Here is an 18385-nt window from a genome sequence, read left to right as displayed (position 1 = left end):
ATTCCTAGGAGCTCAGGGGTGAAGCAAGCAAAAGAAAACAATGGTTTGTGATATTGATTTAGCTGCCGTTAGTATGCACAGGAGAACAGTGGTATACACACACTAAGACATACTAAATGTGATAAATCAGTAGTCTGTCTCGATAATTTCTCTGCTTGTCTCAGCTGGGGACTAGTTTTTGATACATGCAACATCTAAAAATCAAATAATAATAGAAATGTATACTGCACAAATTACTGTGTATTCATCATCATTCTTAGGGTTCTAACTTTCATGGATTTTGTTTGGAAACTAAACAGCCACATTTAAATTTCATATAATAAAAATTCAAATTTTACATATTTTCATATATTTATTTTCAAATATCCATGTTAAATTGGTACCCTTGAAAAAATAAATGATTTCACGTTATCATATGAAGACTAGATAAATTTTTCCTGAAAAAAAAATTCAACAAAATATTTATTTAGAATTGAAAGTCTCATTTAACATTTAAGGAAACACACAATATAACTACACCATTAACAATATCTTACAACTATAACACCATTATTTACAAAATTATACTACATAAGTTTAAGGATATCATTGTTGAAATATTACTTGAACAGTCTAAAAAAATATTTTAAAATCTCATTTAAAACACAAAAAAGTTAGAAAAATGATTGCTGTAGGATTGGCTAGGAAGGGTTAAATAAAGTATCAAAAAAGTAAATTGGTTAACAGTATCAGATATGGTGCAAAAATTATAAACTTAAGGACTTTCCATTTTGAATTTCCGTTAGAAATTGGTATTTTTGTTATTTTAATTTGTCATGAACATACAAATTGGTTATTATATATTATAAATGGATCAAAACAGGACTTTTGAAATCATAGTGACAAATATCAAGATGACTGTTCTTTATAAATTGCAAAGAATCTAATTGGATATGACAATGATAATCCACGAGATATACACACAAATTTCACAATATTTTTAAAATATTTTTACAATTTTCATTTTCTGATTATCAATCTTATCTAGAATAGCGATTATCTTTCATTTCATTACAATGTAATTAGAATGTAACTGGTAAGGAAAAATCATTGAGGGAAACAAGAAAAGATGACAAGCTCATGAATCAAATGGATCAAATCATTGTTCACCAAGACATCTGTGTTCATGGAATGTATCAAATTAAAACATTAACACTGTGTGCTTCTTTATATCTACCCATAATCAAGGACACTATATGTATTTTCTAACTACTTCATGCATTTATTATAAGTATGTAGGAATAAATACTTTGTGAAAGTCCATTTTATTTTAGGATACCAGTATTTAGTTGTGCATGTCTATTATCTTATAATAAGTCAGCAACGTTAGATTACACACAAAACCTTATTAATGATCACAAAGATATTGAGGGTCTATCAGGGATAGTTCTGAATAAAAATACTTCAAAACAATGTTTTGTCAGAAATCAACAAAGATGGGAAAACTATAATTTGCAGTAAAAGGTTGATGGAATGCTTGGGGAAAGTATGCTCAATCATAAGGCAGAACTATAGTATATAGAACAAAATACAAGAAAAACCAGTATTCTTTATTATGTATTCTATGCACTATTCACTGACACATTATTTATGGGGGAAAGGTCATTATATGTATGGGGAAATCTGTGCTTTTCCTAGGTAGCATTGAAATACATGGAATAATCTAGTTGCTCTGTTTGCTAGTAGCATTTATTATACCTCATTGGGAAACTATACTTTTTTACATGAGCTTAACCAGATGCTCCGCAGGGTGCAGCTTTATACGACCGCAGAGGTTGAACCCTGAACGGTTGGGGCAAGTATGGACACAACATTCAAGCTGGATTCAGCTCTAAATTTCTAATGGAGTTTGCAACAATAACTACTCATCTAAATACATCATAAAATATTAAAATGTAACAAAAGGTGCTTGTTATCACTGAATGGTAAAGATTGTTTTAATTTTTCAGTTGGTAGTAAAAGTGAATATACATTGTATAGTGTATAAAACAATGATTTAAGTTAATTCAACTACTATTCTGGACAAAGAAAGATAACTCCAATCAATTGAAAATTTCTTGCTATTGCACAATATTGTGCAATTAGATATTTCTTGCTATTGCGCAATACTGTGCAATTGAAAATATTTGCTATTGCACAATACTGTGCAATTGAAGATTTCTTGCTATTGCGCAATACTGAGCAATTGAAAATTTCTTGCTATTGCACAATACTGTGCAATTGAAGATTTCTTGCTATTGCTGAATACTGTGCAATTGAAAAATTTCTTGCTATTGCACAATACTTAATATAGTAATTTTGGATCCTAATTTGAACCAACTTGAAAACTGGGCCCATAATCAAAAATCTAAGTACATGTTTAGATTCAGCATATCAAAAAAGCCCAAGAATTCAATTTTTGTTAAATCAAACTTAGTTTAATTTTGGACCCTTTGGACTTTAATGTAGACCAATTTGAAAACGGGACTAAAAATTAAGAATCTACATACACAGTTAGATTTGGCATATCAAAGAACCCCAATTATTCAATTTTTGATGAAATCAAACAAAGTTTAATTTTGGACCCTGATTTGGACCATTTGAAAACTGGGCCAATAATCAAAAATCTAAGTACATTTTTAGATTCAGCATATCAAAGAACCCCAAGGATTCAATTTTTGTTAAAATCAAACTAAGTTTAATTTTGGACCCTTTGGACCTTAATGTAGACCAATTTGAAAACGGGACCAAAAATTAAGAATCTACATACACAGTTAGATTTGGCATATCAAAGAACCCCAAATATTCAATTTTTGATGAAATCAAACAAAGTTCAATTTTGGACCCATTGGGCCCCTTATTTCTAAACTGTTGGGACCAAAACTCCCAAAATCAAACCCAACCTTCCTTTAGTGGTCATGAACCTTGTGTTTAAATTTCATAGATTTCTATTTACTTATACTAAAGTTATGGTGCGAAAACCAAGAATAATGCTTACTTTGGCCCCTTTTTGGCCCCTAATTCCTAAACTGTTCAGACCTCAACTCCCAAATTCAATCCCAACCTTCCTTTTGTGGTCATACACCTTGTGTTAAAATTTCATAGATTTCTATTCACTTTTACTAAAGTTAGTGCGAAAACTAAAAGTATTCGGACGACGACGACGACGCAGAAGACGACCCCAACGTGATACCAATATACGACCAAAAATTTTTAATTTTTGCGGTCGTATAAAAACTATCATAATCAAACTATGAAATGAAAAAATAATTATAAACAACATCACAATACTGTCGTCTTTTCCTCACTTTTTCAAAAATAAAAAATATTATAAAAATAAAATCAAATTGAACAAATAAATATATCAACAAATATTATATGGGTATTTGATAGATTCCCTGACAAACCCTCTTCATGTTAAACTGATGCCATTAAACCTCAAACCAATCTTACATTTGGATGATTAGATGTTTTGTCTTTAGATGATTGTTGTAAGCGTAGAACCTGTAAAACAACTTATGTCTACATGGAACATTTCAAACATTACATATTGTTTTCATGTCATCTATTTGTTATTTTATCATTTGGAAATATAGTATTTTCAAGCATGTAACTTCTATACAATATGTTGGAAATGGCATACAGTGATATTTTTATTTTTTTCTCTCCTATAAATGATTGATATCTAAGGTCCAAAAGAGAAAATTTCTAGATAATATACTACCGCTGAATAAAAAAAGATTTATTTCATATCAATTTGTATTTATTTCTGTTTACATAATAATTGTTTAAGAATATTTAACAAATGGGAGATAACTATTACAAAATAAGACCCAATATACAGGATAGATGGATGTTAAACATCCAGCGCTACATTGTCAGGATGAAACAGAAGTATGAACCATACCTCCTTTATCTAAGCCATGTTTTGATCACAAGAGTTCAAAAATTATAAACATTTATATTTTTATGAAGAAAAGCGAGGTAAATGTTCTCATAAAAAATTTTGTACTGTCTGATCTGCAGATAAAGTTTTATAATTACCGAGTTGAGAAGCTGTACTCTGGTCCTTAGTCTGGTACCAGTACTATAGGCTACTGCTGATACAGTTCGGTAAAAAGGCTCAAATTGTTTCTCTTCCTCTGGCTTGTTTTTCCAGTCTTCACATATTTGCTAAGAACACACAATAAACATGATGAATGCTGTTTATAATTTTGTCCAAACATTCACACAATTCATGATGATTTATTTATACACTAATTATCTTTATGATTATTTAAACTTAAAATTTCATATTTTCAAATTTTATCCGAAAGAAAATCTTCAATCTTATTAAACACTGTTTCCCATTGAAAACCTTTGAAGTAAACACATCTTCATTAAGAAATATTTTAAATGATTTGTGGTCAAGATATATTTCTGTAATTATACTTATTCATTTTCCATAAGCTTTGTTATAAATATGCATGACATCATAATCTAAAATAAACTTGAATGATATATACCCACAATTCTTTTTATTTTATAGATTGTAGAAGCTTATAAATGTGTAAAAAACTGTTTTGTACCGAAACAAAGACATTTAGGATAATTTCACAACTTTTTGTTTATTAATACCTGCATTCTTCTTTCCTTCTGTTGAAGTCGTTCATATTTGCGTTGTAGAAGTACAACTTCTGTTTTCAGATGAGACTGATCGGACATTGTCTCTGCACTAAATATAGTATTCCTCCGTACAGAATTCTGAGGATTACCGTGCTCCATAGAGTCCATCTGTCGTAATTCCTGAAGACAAAAATAATTCTCATTACTAGGTTCTCCAGTGAATTTACAAACTTTCAGATTTCAGATATATGCTTTGCTAAGTCAAAACCCTGTATTGATTTTGTTTGTGTAATGTGTGTACAAAATACATTTTTTGAAAAGAAAATAAAGCAAACTTGATTCATTCATGTTGCTGCTAGATTCAAATTTTTTTTTATGTAAAAAAAAATCAATAATTCTCATTATTAAACTGTTTACATTGTGAGCAATGACTTTTTCAAAGTTCCTACATGGTATGCATTTTTTTTTCAAAGCCGTACATTGTGTGCAATACTTTTTCAAAGTTTCTACATTGTGTGCAATTATAAACATTGTGTGTAATAATCATGAACATTCATTAAATCTCACTTCATTTAGTGTATAAAGATTCTACTTTTTTTTAACAGATGGTTAACATGCAATAAAACTGACTGTTAAATCAGCATTACAAGTTTACATTGTAAGTAATCTATGTATTTCATTCATCTTCAATGAGTACTAAACCCACAATCTCAAAACACACCAAGGATTATTTATTTTACAAATCCACTCATTAATTGCAGCAGTTTTGGTAAGTTATTGGTAATTGCTGTTAGTTAACCACAACTGGTAACGACCAAGGCGGATTTAAAGGTTAACATGAAGTGAAGACATCTTTCTTTGATGCTGGGTTACTGTCTAATTGACATACATGAACATTTATAATAAATCTACTTTCATAATCGTATAAGTAAATTATTCCATAAGTCGAATCCAAAGGAGCCTCTTTTACCAGTATAATGTTGAAATTCAGATATTTGGGAAATTTTGGAAAATATGAAAATATGAAATTTGGAAATTTGGGAAAATATGAAAATATGAAATTAGGGAAATTTTGGGAAAATATTAAAATATGAAATTCAGAAATTTCAAATTTTTATATTTTCCCAAATACATTTTTGTGTAATGTCATTACAGAAATTATTCAATCAGAAATTTAACATAAAATTGTATTGTACAGGAATAAAACATGTTGGAGATAAAACACAAAAGGAGTTATCTAACAGTAAAATTACATACACTAGTGATGCAATATAATGTCTGTGAAGTAAGAAAAAAGAAATTAAAGTGCAAAAATCGAAACACAATAGAATGACCAAGCTAACTTTTATATAATAATAAAAAATAGAAAGGACAGTTGGTGTCACAGATAAAACAGTAAAACCGATATCAATAATTCATCCATTTAAAATGTTACAGAGAACTCTCCCTTTACCACTTATCTGGTATGATTATCAATGAGACAACTCTCCACCTGAGTTCAATTGATATGTATGTAAGCAACAATAGGGCACTATACATCATTCAACAATGAGAAAAAAACACATCATATAGTCAAGTCTATATTTGGGGAAAAAAGGGAAATAATGAAGTCCTGTGTCATTTAGATTCCACAACTGTCACATTAGTGTGCTGTGATATTTCTCCTATCACGACAGCTAAATTTTAATAGTGCGAGGCGCTTGCTGAGCTTTTTAGATAATTAAAATTTAACTGTTGAAAGTGCAGAAATAGCATAGTAGACATGTAAATAGTAGTGGAATCTGTTTCTCTAATGATTTTGTCCTGCCTTTTCAAAGATTTGCAGAAAGTTTCATTCTTTTTCATAACACACAATAGGAAATTTCAGAAGAAACTACGAAAATTTGACGTCATAATTAAATTTCGACCAATAATTTGCTGAGAACAGTTATGTCACTAGTGAGGAGAAATATTTGTTTCTTAAACAGATCAAGCAATGTGAAAATAGCACAAAAATTAATGAAAGGTATTTCGAAAACAACAGAGTTCCCGAAAAGTGGTTGGTTGAAGGTCAAGGCTTCCAAATTTTGCAAAGGGCAGACAGAATTTAGGAAAAGTCTGAAATAAGCAAGACTGATATTATAAAAATCCTTTTTTTAAATCTGGGTAGCAAATGTTTCAGAGATGTAGTATTATTTCTACTTTTTTATGAAAAGGGAGGAAACAACGGCAGAGCAAAATATTTGTGTCATTTAACGCAGGCAGACATTTATATCGAAGTCCTTCCTGATCAATTAGCTGTAAACCTTGGTTGAAGCATTCAGTGAAGCAGTATATAAATAAATGTTTAATGCACGACAGTGTGTACACACAAACTAAAAAAAGCTTGCCAATTGTCTCATCTCCTGAAAACATACACAAGTGCAAAATTTATTTTATTACTCATTCACTATTCAAAAGACCTACATTATCACAATGCCGTTTGCTTTGATAGTTATTTTTATTTTCATATCATCCATGTACATTTACTGTTTGTATACTCTTTTCATAAAATTTCCTTTATTTAAACAGAAGATTTTTCATTTCAATTAAGTTTTTTTTCGAAATCTAAAATCCTAATTTTTTCAATGACTTTTTTTATGTCATTATTTATCAAATTTTGTTTCAAACGACCACTTAATTATTATATAACTCAAAACACACACTAAATCAACCAGCAGTTGATGATTTACAATTCTTAAGAAATCCCATTTCATTTAAACTTATAAAACAGAAATCTAAATTATTTATTTTTCCACATTTAAAATTAGTATTTATATTTCACCACTCCATTGCTATATAAACACACACACAGTGATTTACAATTTTAAAGAAATCACATATAATTCATTTATGAAACAGAAATTCAAATTAAAATTTGTTCCCCTATTTTATATATAGATATGCCAGCACTCCATTGTTATATAACCACACACTGTAACCCTCAGCACCCAGTGACTATTATCACTCAGTGACCAATCATTTACCTCGTATTTTAACTGGGAAGGATTTTCCTTATGTATATGATTCAGATCCTGTAAATTCATGTTAAAACTTCTTATAAATTATCTCCCTTTGATTTCTATATCAGGTGGTATGTAGGTTCATGTCTCTAATTTTCAAAATTCAATCTATTATTTCTGTCATTTTCCTTGACAAATATCTAATTCTATTTGTCTTCTCCTGTTATTTCAATGGGTTTTAGGGGAAGTACAAATAAAGGATTTATGTCACACACCGACAATGGAATTTGTTTCCATCAGATGCATTTGGCCATAATCATAATATCAAATTTAGAGAATAAGACCTCTCTGTTCAATTGACCACTTGATGGCTTCCCACCTGTCCCTAATTTCTATTTAGGTAAACAAAAAAACAACATTAATTAGATTGTAGTGGCTGTATATTTACTATATTATACATTAATATCATATTTTATGTTTAAAAAAAAACTGTTGCTTTGTTTATGGTATATGTATAAGTTTACAATGTTTAATTCTATCTAGTAAAATTAAATATTTTGATTACAAAATAAACCTATAATACATGCACTTACCCTGGTGGTGAGCTTGAGAAGTTTGGGGTCAGGAACTGTGTCTTCTTGTGTCCCATAAACATGAAAACAAATTGATTTAGTCTCAAAAAATTCTAAATGTTTCTTCTTTAACTTAGTAATTTGAATGACTTTAAAATGTTTGAACTCTGGAGTTAATGTATTTTTCATTGTAGGTGTTTCTACACTGTCTCCCTTACTTTCCACTTTAACAGAATATTTGACATTGATTCCTTTAGAAAAACGAACTTTGTTGATCTCTGCCTTGTTAACTGTCACCTACAACATAACAAAATGTACATTTACACATTGTAATCTTAATATGATAAGGTACACATTGTAAACTTAATATGATAATGTACACATTGTAAACTTATTAAGATAATGTACACATTGTAAAATAAATTATCATAATGTACACATTGTTAACTTTGTACACATTGTTAACTTAATATGATAATGTACACATTGTAAACTTAATAAGATAATGTACACATTGTAAACTAAATTATCATAATGTACACATTCTAAACTTAATCATCTTGTTTAGCATCAGAGATGAAGATTATCACATATGAAGTAACTACAACTGGGTCAGCACAATTCCTAGTGGCCTGTTAGTTCCTGAAAGTTTTATAACTTTGGTGCTGTGGTAAAAGCTTTCAATACAATAGATTTGATGCAACTATCATACAAAAAGTAAAATCACAAAAATACTGAACTCTGAGGAAAATTCATTTGGAAAGTCCCTAATCAAGTGAGAGGTTTAGCTAGCTATAAAACCAGGTTTAATATTTTACTTTCTACATATGAAAGTGCCATTTGATATGTTTGAGCTTTTGATTGTGTCATTTGATTAGGGACTTTCAGTTTTAACTTTTCCTCAGAGTCCGGTGATTTTGTAATTTTACTATTTTCTTCATTTCTATTTAAATGTGTTCACTACTTTTATAGACAGGATGATTTAGACCTGGAGATATTGTATAGACAGTCTATTATAGAAAACTGTATGTTTTTCTCTGAAAGTCTTTAAGTCAATTTTTTAAATTGGGTTGCTGTCTCATTGATGGATATTCTAAATCTCCTGTCATTTATAATTACCTTTTATACACAACACAATTTAAGATATATGTTTTATTATTAAAATATCAAAACATACTAAAACGATAACTAAATATTAAAATAAACTGTATCATAACAGTACATATCTTTCTACATTGTATGACAAACTATATAATACATTATTGGCTTTCTGGGGGCTACTCATTCCCTTAAGAGAATTGAAATAAACATTTCAAACTATTCAAAATATGAGAAAATAAATTCAAAACTTATCAAAATATGAGAAAAATAAAAAATAAGCGATTAGTAAAAAATGTTCCTGGGGCGATCCCCAGGAATGAACCTATGTGTTTCCTGGGGCGATCCCCAGGAATGAGCCTATGTGTTTCCTGGGGCGTTCCCCAGGAATGAACCTATGTGTTTCCTGGGGCGACCCCCAGGAATGAGCCTATGTGTTTCCTGGGGCGATCCCCAGGAATGAACCTACATTACTCGACAGGAATGAACCTAATTGCTCCTGGGCGATCCCAGCGTAGTAAAAATACTACTTAAAATACAATTTGTTCCTCGACAGGAATTAACCTATCTGATGTATTATTGAATTGGGGGAGTATGATTCCCCTGGAATTAAAAAGAAAAGGCACATATCATTTCCATATGAGTAGCCCCTAAACAAGAGATGAATAAATATTAATATATATAAACTAACAAACAAGATATATGAAGAAAATATAACATGTCATATAGCAATTTCAAATCACTCTTTCTATAACTTCAATTTTATAGATGATATATTTTTACTTCGCAGGAACGCATAGCATGAAAACACTTTAGCTTGAATGAAAATATAACAAACTAAACAACTGTATGAATATTCTTAAACAGAAATAGCAAGAACTTGCAGTCAGAATTACACAATATTGGTCTGACTGTAACTTAGAGTAACACCTTTAAAATTTTACATATTTTAATACATGTACATCCATATCATACCTATCACGTAAGCTAAATACCCAGTTAATGCACAGGTGAAGTTGGGGCTGGTGGGTGGGATAACTGATTGTAATGCATCAAATACAACGATGCTTCCTCTCAATTCATCAACAACACTCTAACCCCCCTCTAGGGCACTATTCCTACTAAGCTAAAAATAGATGTTATGTAATTGCCTAAGAATAGACTAGATACCTGCCTGCTGAAATCATTGATAACAGATACATTGTATTGTGTATAAACTATAATTTAATAAATCAAATTTCCTTTTATACACAACACAATTTAAGATATATGTTTTATTATTAAAATATCAAAACATACTAAAACGATAACTAAATATTAAAATAAACTGTATCATAACAGTACATATCTTTCTACATTGTATGACAAACTATATAATACATTATTGGCTTTCTGGGGGCTACTCATTCCCTTAAGAGAATTGAAATAAACATTTCAAACTATTCAAAATATGAGAAAATAAATTCAAAACTTATCAAAATATGAGAAAAATAAAAAATAAGCGATTAGTAAAAAATGTTCCTGGGGCGATCCCCAGGAATGAACCTATGTGTTTCCTGGGGCGATCCCCAGGAATGAGCCTATGTGTTTCCTGGGGCGATCCCCAGGAATGAACCTATGTGTTTCCTGGGGCGATCCCCAGGAATGAACCTATGTGTTTCCTGGGGCGATCCCCAGGAATGAGCCTATGTGTTTCCTGGGGCGTTCCCCAGGAATGAACCTATGTGTTTCCTGGGGCGACCCCCAGGAATGAGCCTATGTGTTTCCTGGGGCGATCCCCAGGAATGAACCTACATTCCTCGACAGGAATGAACCTAATTGCTCCTGGGCGATCCCAGCGTAGTAAAAATACTACTTAAAATACAATTTGTTCCTCGACAGGAATTAACCTATCTGATGTATTATTGAATTGGGGGAGTATGATTCCCCTGGAATTAAAAGCCAAATGAAATGAGTTCATAAAATGAAAGAATGAAAGCCCCCAAGAAATAATAATGCTAGCAAATACAAATGTAAGAAAAAAAAAAAAAATTAAAAAAAATTACATTAACAATACAATAATTTCAAAAACAACACCTTTCTGTTGTGCTTTAGAACAAACCCTCTAATAGTTCTGAAAGAGTGATCACAGTAATCACTTCTCTCTAACCCAGACGGAAAAAATAAATCTGTCTTACATACATGTAGTTAAAATTCTTGCGTTTAATGTTTAAAGAAGTGTGACTGTAGTTCTGACACATTGACTATGAATGCATGAATCAAGGTATCGTCCTCCTTATATATTCCGGTGCTATATAGTTCTGAAGTCTGCATCAAGATATTGCTATCCTCATATCTAGTGCTTAATAGTTCTGAATTCTGCATCCGAAAACGATAGGTTAAAATAAACAAAAGTTGAACTGTTGTCTAACACATTATACTATATATGAAGGCAGGCATCAGGTATTGTTTTCTCATATATAACGGTGCTATAAAGTTCTGAAGTCTTCATCCGAAAAACGAAGGTTTTAATATCTGTATCTGTATCTTTATTTTCCTGTAAAATAAAAGAAAAGAAACAACCTGGGAAGTCTTAGTAATCCTTAAACAAGAGGGTCTAAGTGGAAATACTGGCTGAGTTAAATATAACACATTAATACATAATAAAAGATAATATGACCTGTGGCAATCCAGCAGGCGTAGTACAATACACATAAATAAATTAACCTGTGGCGATCCAGCAGGCGTAGTACAGTATACATAAAGATAATGAATGATCTGTGGCGATGCAGCAGGTACAATACGACCTGTGGCGATCCAGCAGGTGTAGTACAATATACATAAAGAGAATGAATGACCTGGAGCGATCCAGCAAGTACGACTTGAAATATAATATATATAACTGTACTGTATGAAATGTACACCTGGAGCGATCCCTGCATGTGTGGAGCAATCTAGACTAAAGATATAAACATGATAAATACTGTGTGCTACATGTACTATGTGCTGAAATATAATACATATAAAATAAATACATACATGTATGCATTACTATACTGAGAAATAAAGAGAATGAATGACCTGTGGCAATCTAGCAGGGGTAGTACGACCTGTGGCGATCCAGCATGCGTAGTACAATACACATAAATAAAATAACCTGTGGCGATCCAGCAGGCGTAGTACAATACACATAAATAAAATAACCTGTGGCTATCCAGCAGGCGTAGTACAATATACATAAATAAAATAACCTGTGGAGATCCAGGAGATGTAGTACAATATACATAATAAGAAAGAATGACCTGTGGCAATCTAGCAGGCGTAGTACAATACCCATAAATAGATAGAATGACCTGTGGCGATCCAGCAGGTGTAGTACAGTATACATAAATAGAATGACCTGTGGCGATCCAGCAGGTGTAGTACAGTATACATAAAGAGAATGAATGACCTGTGGCGATCCAGCAGGGGTAGTACGACCTGTGGGGATCCAGCAGGCGTAGTACAATACATACAATATACATAAAGAGAATGAATGACCTGGAGCGATCCAGCAGGTACGACCTGAAATATAATATATGTAACTGTACTGTATGAAATGTACACCTGAGGAGATCCCTGCATGTGTGGAGCAATCTAGACTAAAGATATAAACATGATAAATACTGTGTGCTACATGTACTATGTGCTGAAATATAATACATATAAAATAAGTACATACATGTATGCATAACTATACTGAGAAATGTCCATCTTGGGAGATCCTGGAATGTGTAAAATAATCTAGTATAGAGATAGCAAATGGAATAGTGATATGAACATGATAAAAAACTGTGTGCTTCATGTACTATGTGCTGAAATATATATACATTTAAATCATATAATTCCTAATATACCGTACGAAATATACACCTGAAAGATCCAGGCCGGTTGTGGAACACTCAGGAATAAATATAAATATGATAAAAACTGTGCTAAGTGATGAAATATCATACATATAAAATAAATACATATGACTGAGAAATTTCCTGGAAGGTGTAGAATAATCTAGAATAGAGATACATGTACATGTAGCAATCTATAATAGCAATATGAACATGATAAATACTGTTGCTTCTGTACTACATGTATGTGCTGAAATATAATACATACAATGTACATATACATGTAAATATAAATTCATACTATATTGTACGAAATGTTAACCTGAAGAGATCTCTGTCGGTGTGGAACAATCTAGAATAGAGATAGAGATACCGTTTGATACTACAAAAATGTATGTGCTAAAATATGAGACATTAATACATAGTATTACTTATTTATATACATGTATGTATCTGCTGTTATTACAAATGTATGTTTTGCTTATCACTAAAAATAAAAAATATTACTTATACTTAACAAAGGCAAAGTTTCCACCAATACAATACATTCAGTTGTGTATCCTTAAGAAGTTCAGACATATACGTGCTTGAGTATACGTGTCGTCGAATCTCCATGCTGCTCTTCACACCCTACTCTGCGGTAGTATATGATAATACTGTATACTAGTATCTGGTAAACCCGAAGTGTTCTGTATGATCTAAGCGTTCCCTCAGTGTCCTTAGGCTAGTGGTGAAGAACTGCGGAATTAATACATTGTAAGGACTAATCTGGAACTATATATTCTACGTTGAAGCAAAGTATCCACCAGAGGCAGTGGTTCTGCATAATAACCATAACAAATCGTATATGTATCATGTATACGATCACTGACTCCTGATCCTGGGCGGTAGAAACATGCTTATCGGCTGCTTATCAAAGAAATTAAGCATTAAGGCAAATGGAATGTGTATACATAGCTAGTGTGTATACTGATATAGCATGAGTTCAAACGTAGTGTTTATGGAATATTGAATGCCGTCGACATAGCGATAAAACTGGCGGGCATAAAGTACGGGAAACTTGTAATGATACTGACATTTTGGAAAATGCTGACAAACAATTATGTAATTAATCAAGATGTGTATTAAAATATTGAACGAACATTTACACACTTAGTCTACTCAATCGTGGTTCTATTCCAATTATTGTTATTGTTTACATATATGCGTTGCATTGTGGGATCGCGCACTTGAAAATGCTGTCATGGCCGAATGTCTCGATATCGAAATAAAGTCAATCAGTCATCTCATAGCGTGAGCTGGACATCTATGTTCTTGTTCTCAACTCTACAAGAAGAGTTAATCCAGTTTCGAAATATTAAAGATCATAATACGATTATCTGTGTTTACCTGGGCGCGTACCCATAGCACGCACTTGGAAAGTGATATTGAAGTGATAATAATTACTCAATCAAATGAACAATATCCAATCACTATTCCAAAGAAACGTATATCCATGTCAATATCCGTTAACATAAAAAAAAAAAAAACACAATTTCGAATATGGTTCGAAAACAGTAAATAATAACTGATTGTAATGCATCAAATACAACGATGCTTCCTCTCAATTCATCAACAACACTCTAACCCCCCTCTAGGGCACTATTCCTACTAAGCTAAAAATAGATGTTATGTAATTGCCTAAGAATAGACTAGATACCTGCCTGCTGAAATCATTGATAACAGATACATTGTATTGTGTATACACATTGTTAACTTAATATGATAATGTACACATTGTAAACTTAATAAGATAATGTACACATTGTAAACTAAATTATCATAATGTACACATTCTAAACTTAATCATCTTGTTTAGCATCAGAGATGAAGATTATCACATATGAAGTAACTACAACTGGGTCAGCACAATTCCTAGTGGACTGTTAGTTCCTGAAAGTTTTATAACTTTGGTGCTGTGGTAAAAGCTTTCAATACAATAGATTTGATGCAACTATCATACAAAAAGTAAAATCACAAAAATACTGAACTCTGAGGAAAATTCATTTGGAAAGTCCCTAATCAAGTGAGAGGTTTAGCTAGCTATAAAACCAGGTTTAATATTTTACTTTCTACATATGAAAGTGCCATTTGATATGTTTGAGCTTTTGATTGTGTCATTTGATTAGGGACTTTCAGTTTTAACTTTTCCTCAGAGTCCGGTGATTTTGTAATTTTACTATTTTCTTCATTTCTATTTAAATGTGTTCACTACTTTTATAGACAGGATGATTTAGACCTGGAGATATTGTATAGACAGTCTATTATAGAAAACTGTATGTTTTTCTCTGAAAGTCTTTAAGTCAATTTTTTAAATTGGGTTGCTGTCTCATTGATGGATATTCTAAATCTCCTGTCATTTATAATTACCTTAAAATTATACGGTTTACTCAACAGATCTTTAGGATCTTCTACAAATGATTCTTCATCTAATGGCTTCCCATTGGCTGCACAGGGGGTCACATGAACATATAAATAACCTTCTTCTTGACCTTTATAGTCTGTTATCAACACTTTGTCGTCAAAATCTAAAGCATAACAAAGTGATTGTAAGAACACATTAGCGGTCCCTATTAGTACGTCTTCTGTTGGCTCCCAGAATGGATCCTCTTCTTTTGGTACTTTAGATACATCTTCTCCGTCCAAGAAGCGCTGATATAATTCCTGTAAATGTTAAAAAATACAAATAAGTAAGTTTGACGTAAGAGGTGACCCTCTGCTGTTGTTTTTTATTTGGGCGGGTTGTTGTCTCTTTGACACATTCCCCATTTCCATTCTCAATTTTATTACATTTGTCTTGGAAGTTACGACTGTACCTGTAGTAAATATAAACAGAATATGACAACCTAATATTTATGGTGATGTTGTTTTTAAGATCCAGTATATTTAGATACCATCCATGTAAGCTTATAATATCCATCATTTGTGTAAACTTATTTTTAAAGGTTAAAATTGAGATTAGGTATTTGAATATTGTTTTATCTGTAACAACATTGAATTTGTAATCAATCAATAAAAACTTAACATGTATTGCAATACCATAATTCAGGCTTACGACATATTGGTAAACAAGAATGTGTCCAAAGTACACGGATGCCCCACTCGCATTATCATTTTCCATGTTCAATGGACCGTGAAATTGGGTAAAAAAATCTAATTTGGCCTTAAAAGTAAATTGATCAACCAAAAGGGAACATGTGTACTAAGTTTCAAGTTGATTGGACTTTAACTTCATTGAAAAGTAAAATCACAAAAATACTGAACTCGGAGGAAAATCAATTCGGAAAGTCCATAATTACATGGCAAAATCAAATAACAAAACGCATCAAAAATGAATGGACAAGAACTGTCATATTCCTGACTTGGTACAGGCATTTTCAAATGTAGAAAATGGTGGATTGAACCTGGTTTTATAGCTAGCTAAACCTCTCACTTGTATGACAGTCGCATCAAATTCCATTATATTGTCACCGATGCGTGAACAAAACAAACAGACATAATAGGTAAAAATGTCAAAAATAGGGGTACAGCAGTCAACATTGTGTTATCATCTTAATCACTATAAAAACAACAAATGTAACGAAGAAGCACAAAAAGGCATACATCAAATTAACATCCTCATTTTGATTACATTATACGATTTTATTTGTCTATGTAAAATGCACCCATCAAGGAAGGAGGGTTTAGAGTACTGGTGAAAATTGCGCGTTTGAAATTCGCACAGGTAGACATGAAAACTACCTTGACCAAAAACTTTAACCTGAAACTCACACTTTTAATTTCTATGTTCAGTGGACCATGAAAATGGGGTCAAAAGATTTATTTTGTTTTAAAATAAGAAAGATCATATCATAAGGAACATGTGTACTAAGTTTCAAGTTGACCAAAAACTTTAACCTGAAATGGGACGGACGGACGAACAGACGGACGGACAGACGGAAGGACGCACAGACGGAAGGACGCACAGACCAGGAAACATAATGCCCCTCTACTATCGTAGGTGAGGCATAAAAAGAAAAACATAGCCTACTGATCTTTTATAGTTTGTTATCATATTTTATTCCACTGCATGTTGATTTTGATAGTGAAATCAACATTTGATTGGTTGAAACGTTCACAAGTGACGTCAAACAAAACTTCATAATCACCTCTGAGTATCATATTCCCCACTGACTTGTCGGGACTAAATCGTGTAATGTTACGCACAGTTTATGTACATAGCATCTTGAACTTCCTATTTTCTAAATAGCTTTAGCAAATATCATTATGGTGTTCAAATTTATTCCAGAAGTTAAAACAAAAGGACTAATTAAATATTAAATGTTTGTCCGTACTGTTTATCAATATGTATATCGGGCAAAAGCGCTAAATGTGAAATATGAATATTCTTGGGTGAACAAATCTTCATATCTCCCTCAGGCACTTGAAATAAATGTATAGTGTTGTTACACTACTGTCCAAGGTTATATGAGTGCCAATGAGACAACTCTCCATCCAAGTAACAATTTATAAAAGTAAACCATTATACATCGAGGTAAGGCCTTAAACACAGAGCTTTGGCTTACACCGAACAGCAAGCTATAAAGGGCCCCAAAAATTACTAGTGTAACACAATTCAAGCATGAAAACCAACAGTCTAACCTATATATAAATGAAAAATGAGAAACACTCAAGCATGTTAGTCCCCCTCACATTCAAGAATATTAAACCCCTCCATATTCTAGCATGTAAAACCCCTCAAAACATGGCACATACCTGTATCAAATATCTCCTGTTCATAAATTTACCACGTTCCCATAGCCATGTGTTACCATTCAGTAAATTCTTCATTTTTACCATCACTCTGAATAACAAAATAACAATGAACATAAATCACTACATTGTATAAAATTCTGAATATAAAGACGTATACTATATGGAATCTGGACATATATGAAAAAAAAACTTTATTTCAAATGTTTGAAGACGACAAAAAGACTTAACAGTTTGTAACAGCAAGGATCAAGGATTTTGTTTATAACTGGGTAATCAATCTATATTATCATATTGTATTATCATCTGATTATCTGTAAAAGCCTGTACGATCTCTTTAGATGTCTTTATGTATTTTTAGTTCCATGTTTTATTCACCATTCTCTATATAAATATTGCAGTACTACAATCACACAAAAACAGTGTCCATCTTTTTGTCATCAGTGTTATTGTTTTT

The 18385-nt window shown here is 31.7% G+C and overlaps 1 protein-coding gene and 1 long non-coding RNA gene across 27 annotated transcripts in view; both read right to left on the bottom strand.

Moving 5' to 3' along the window:
• The window catches only part of LOC139522719 (kinesin-like protein KIF28), an 81306-nt gene that overhangs the window by 11125 nt on the left and 51796 nt on the right, over window positions 1–18385 (bottom strand). For 6 of the 26 annotated variants that reach the window (XM_071316196.1, XM_071316195.1, XM_071316205.1 and 3 more), the window contains 9 exons: window positions 17932–18019; window positions 15547–15840; window positions 8198–8473; window positions 7629–7676; window positions 6993–7007; window positions 4636–4803; window positions 4063–4191; window positions 3472–3522; window positions 114–194 (listed from right to left, as the gene is read on the bottom strand). In XM_071316196.1, the coding sequence (XP_071172297.1) occupies window positions 114–194; window positions 3472–3522; window positions 4063–4191; window positions 4636–4803; window positions 6993–7007; window positions 7629–7676; window positions 8198–8473; window positions 15547–15840; window positions 17932–18019 (1150 nt within the window). The remainder of the gene's footprint in view (window positions 1–113; window positions 195–3471; window positions 3523–4062; window positions 4192–4635; window positions 4804–6992; window positions 7008–7628; window positions 7677–8197; window positions 8474–15546; window positions 15841–17931; window positions 18020–18385) is intronic. The other 20 variants (XM_071316214.1, XM_071316218.1, XM_071316217.1 and 17 more) reach the window with 8 other exon arrangements.
• On the bottom strand, window positions 10534–14761 carry LOC139522718 (uncharacterized). Its single transcript, XR_011664481.1, has 2 exons — window positions 13645–14761; window positions 10534–11810 (listed from the first exon to the last, which is right to left on the bottom strand). It is a non-coding gene; the product is annotated as an uncharacterized lncRNA (long non-coding RNA).

This window comes from Mytilus edulis, chromosome 5 (assembly GCF_963676685.1).
Source record: "Mytilus edulis chromosome 5, xbMytEdul2.2, whole genome shotgun sequence".
Lineage (NCBI taxonomy): Eukaryota > Metazoa > Mollusca > Bivalvia > Mytilida > Mytilidae > Mytilus > Mytilus edulis.
This window is presented reverse-complemented; position numbering and strand designations above follow the sequence as displayed.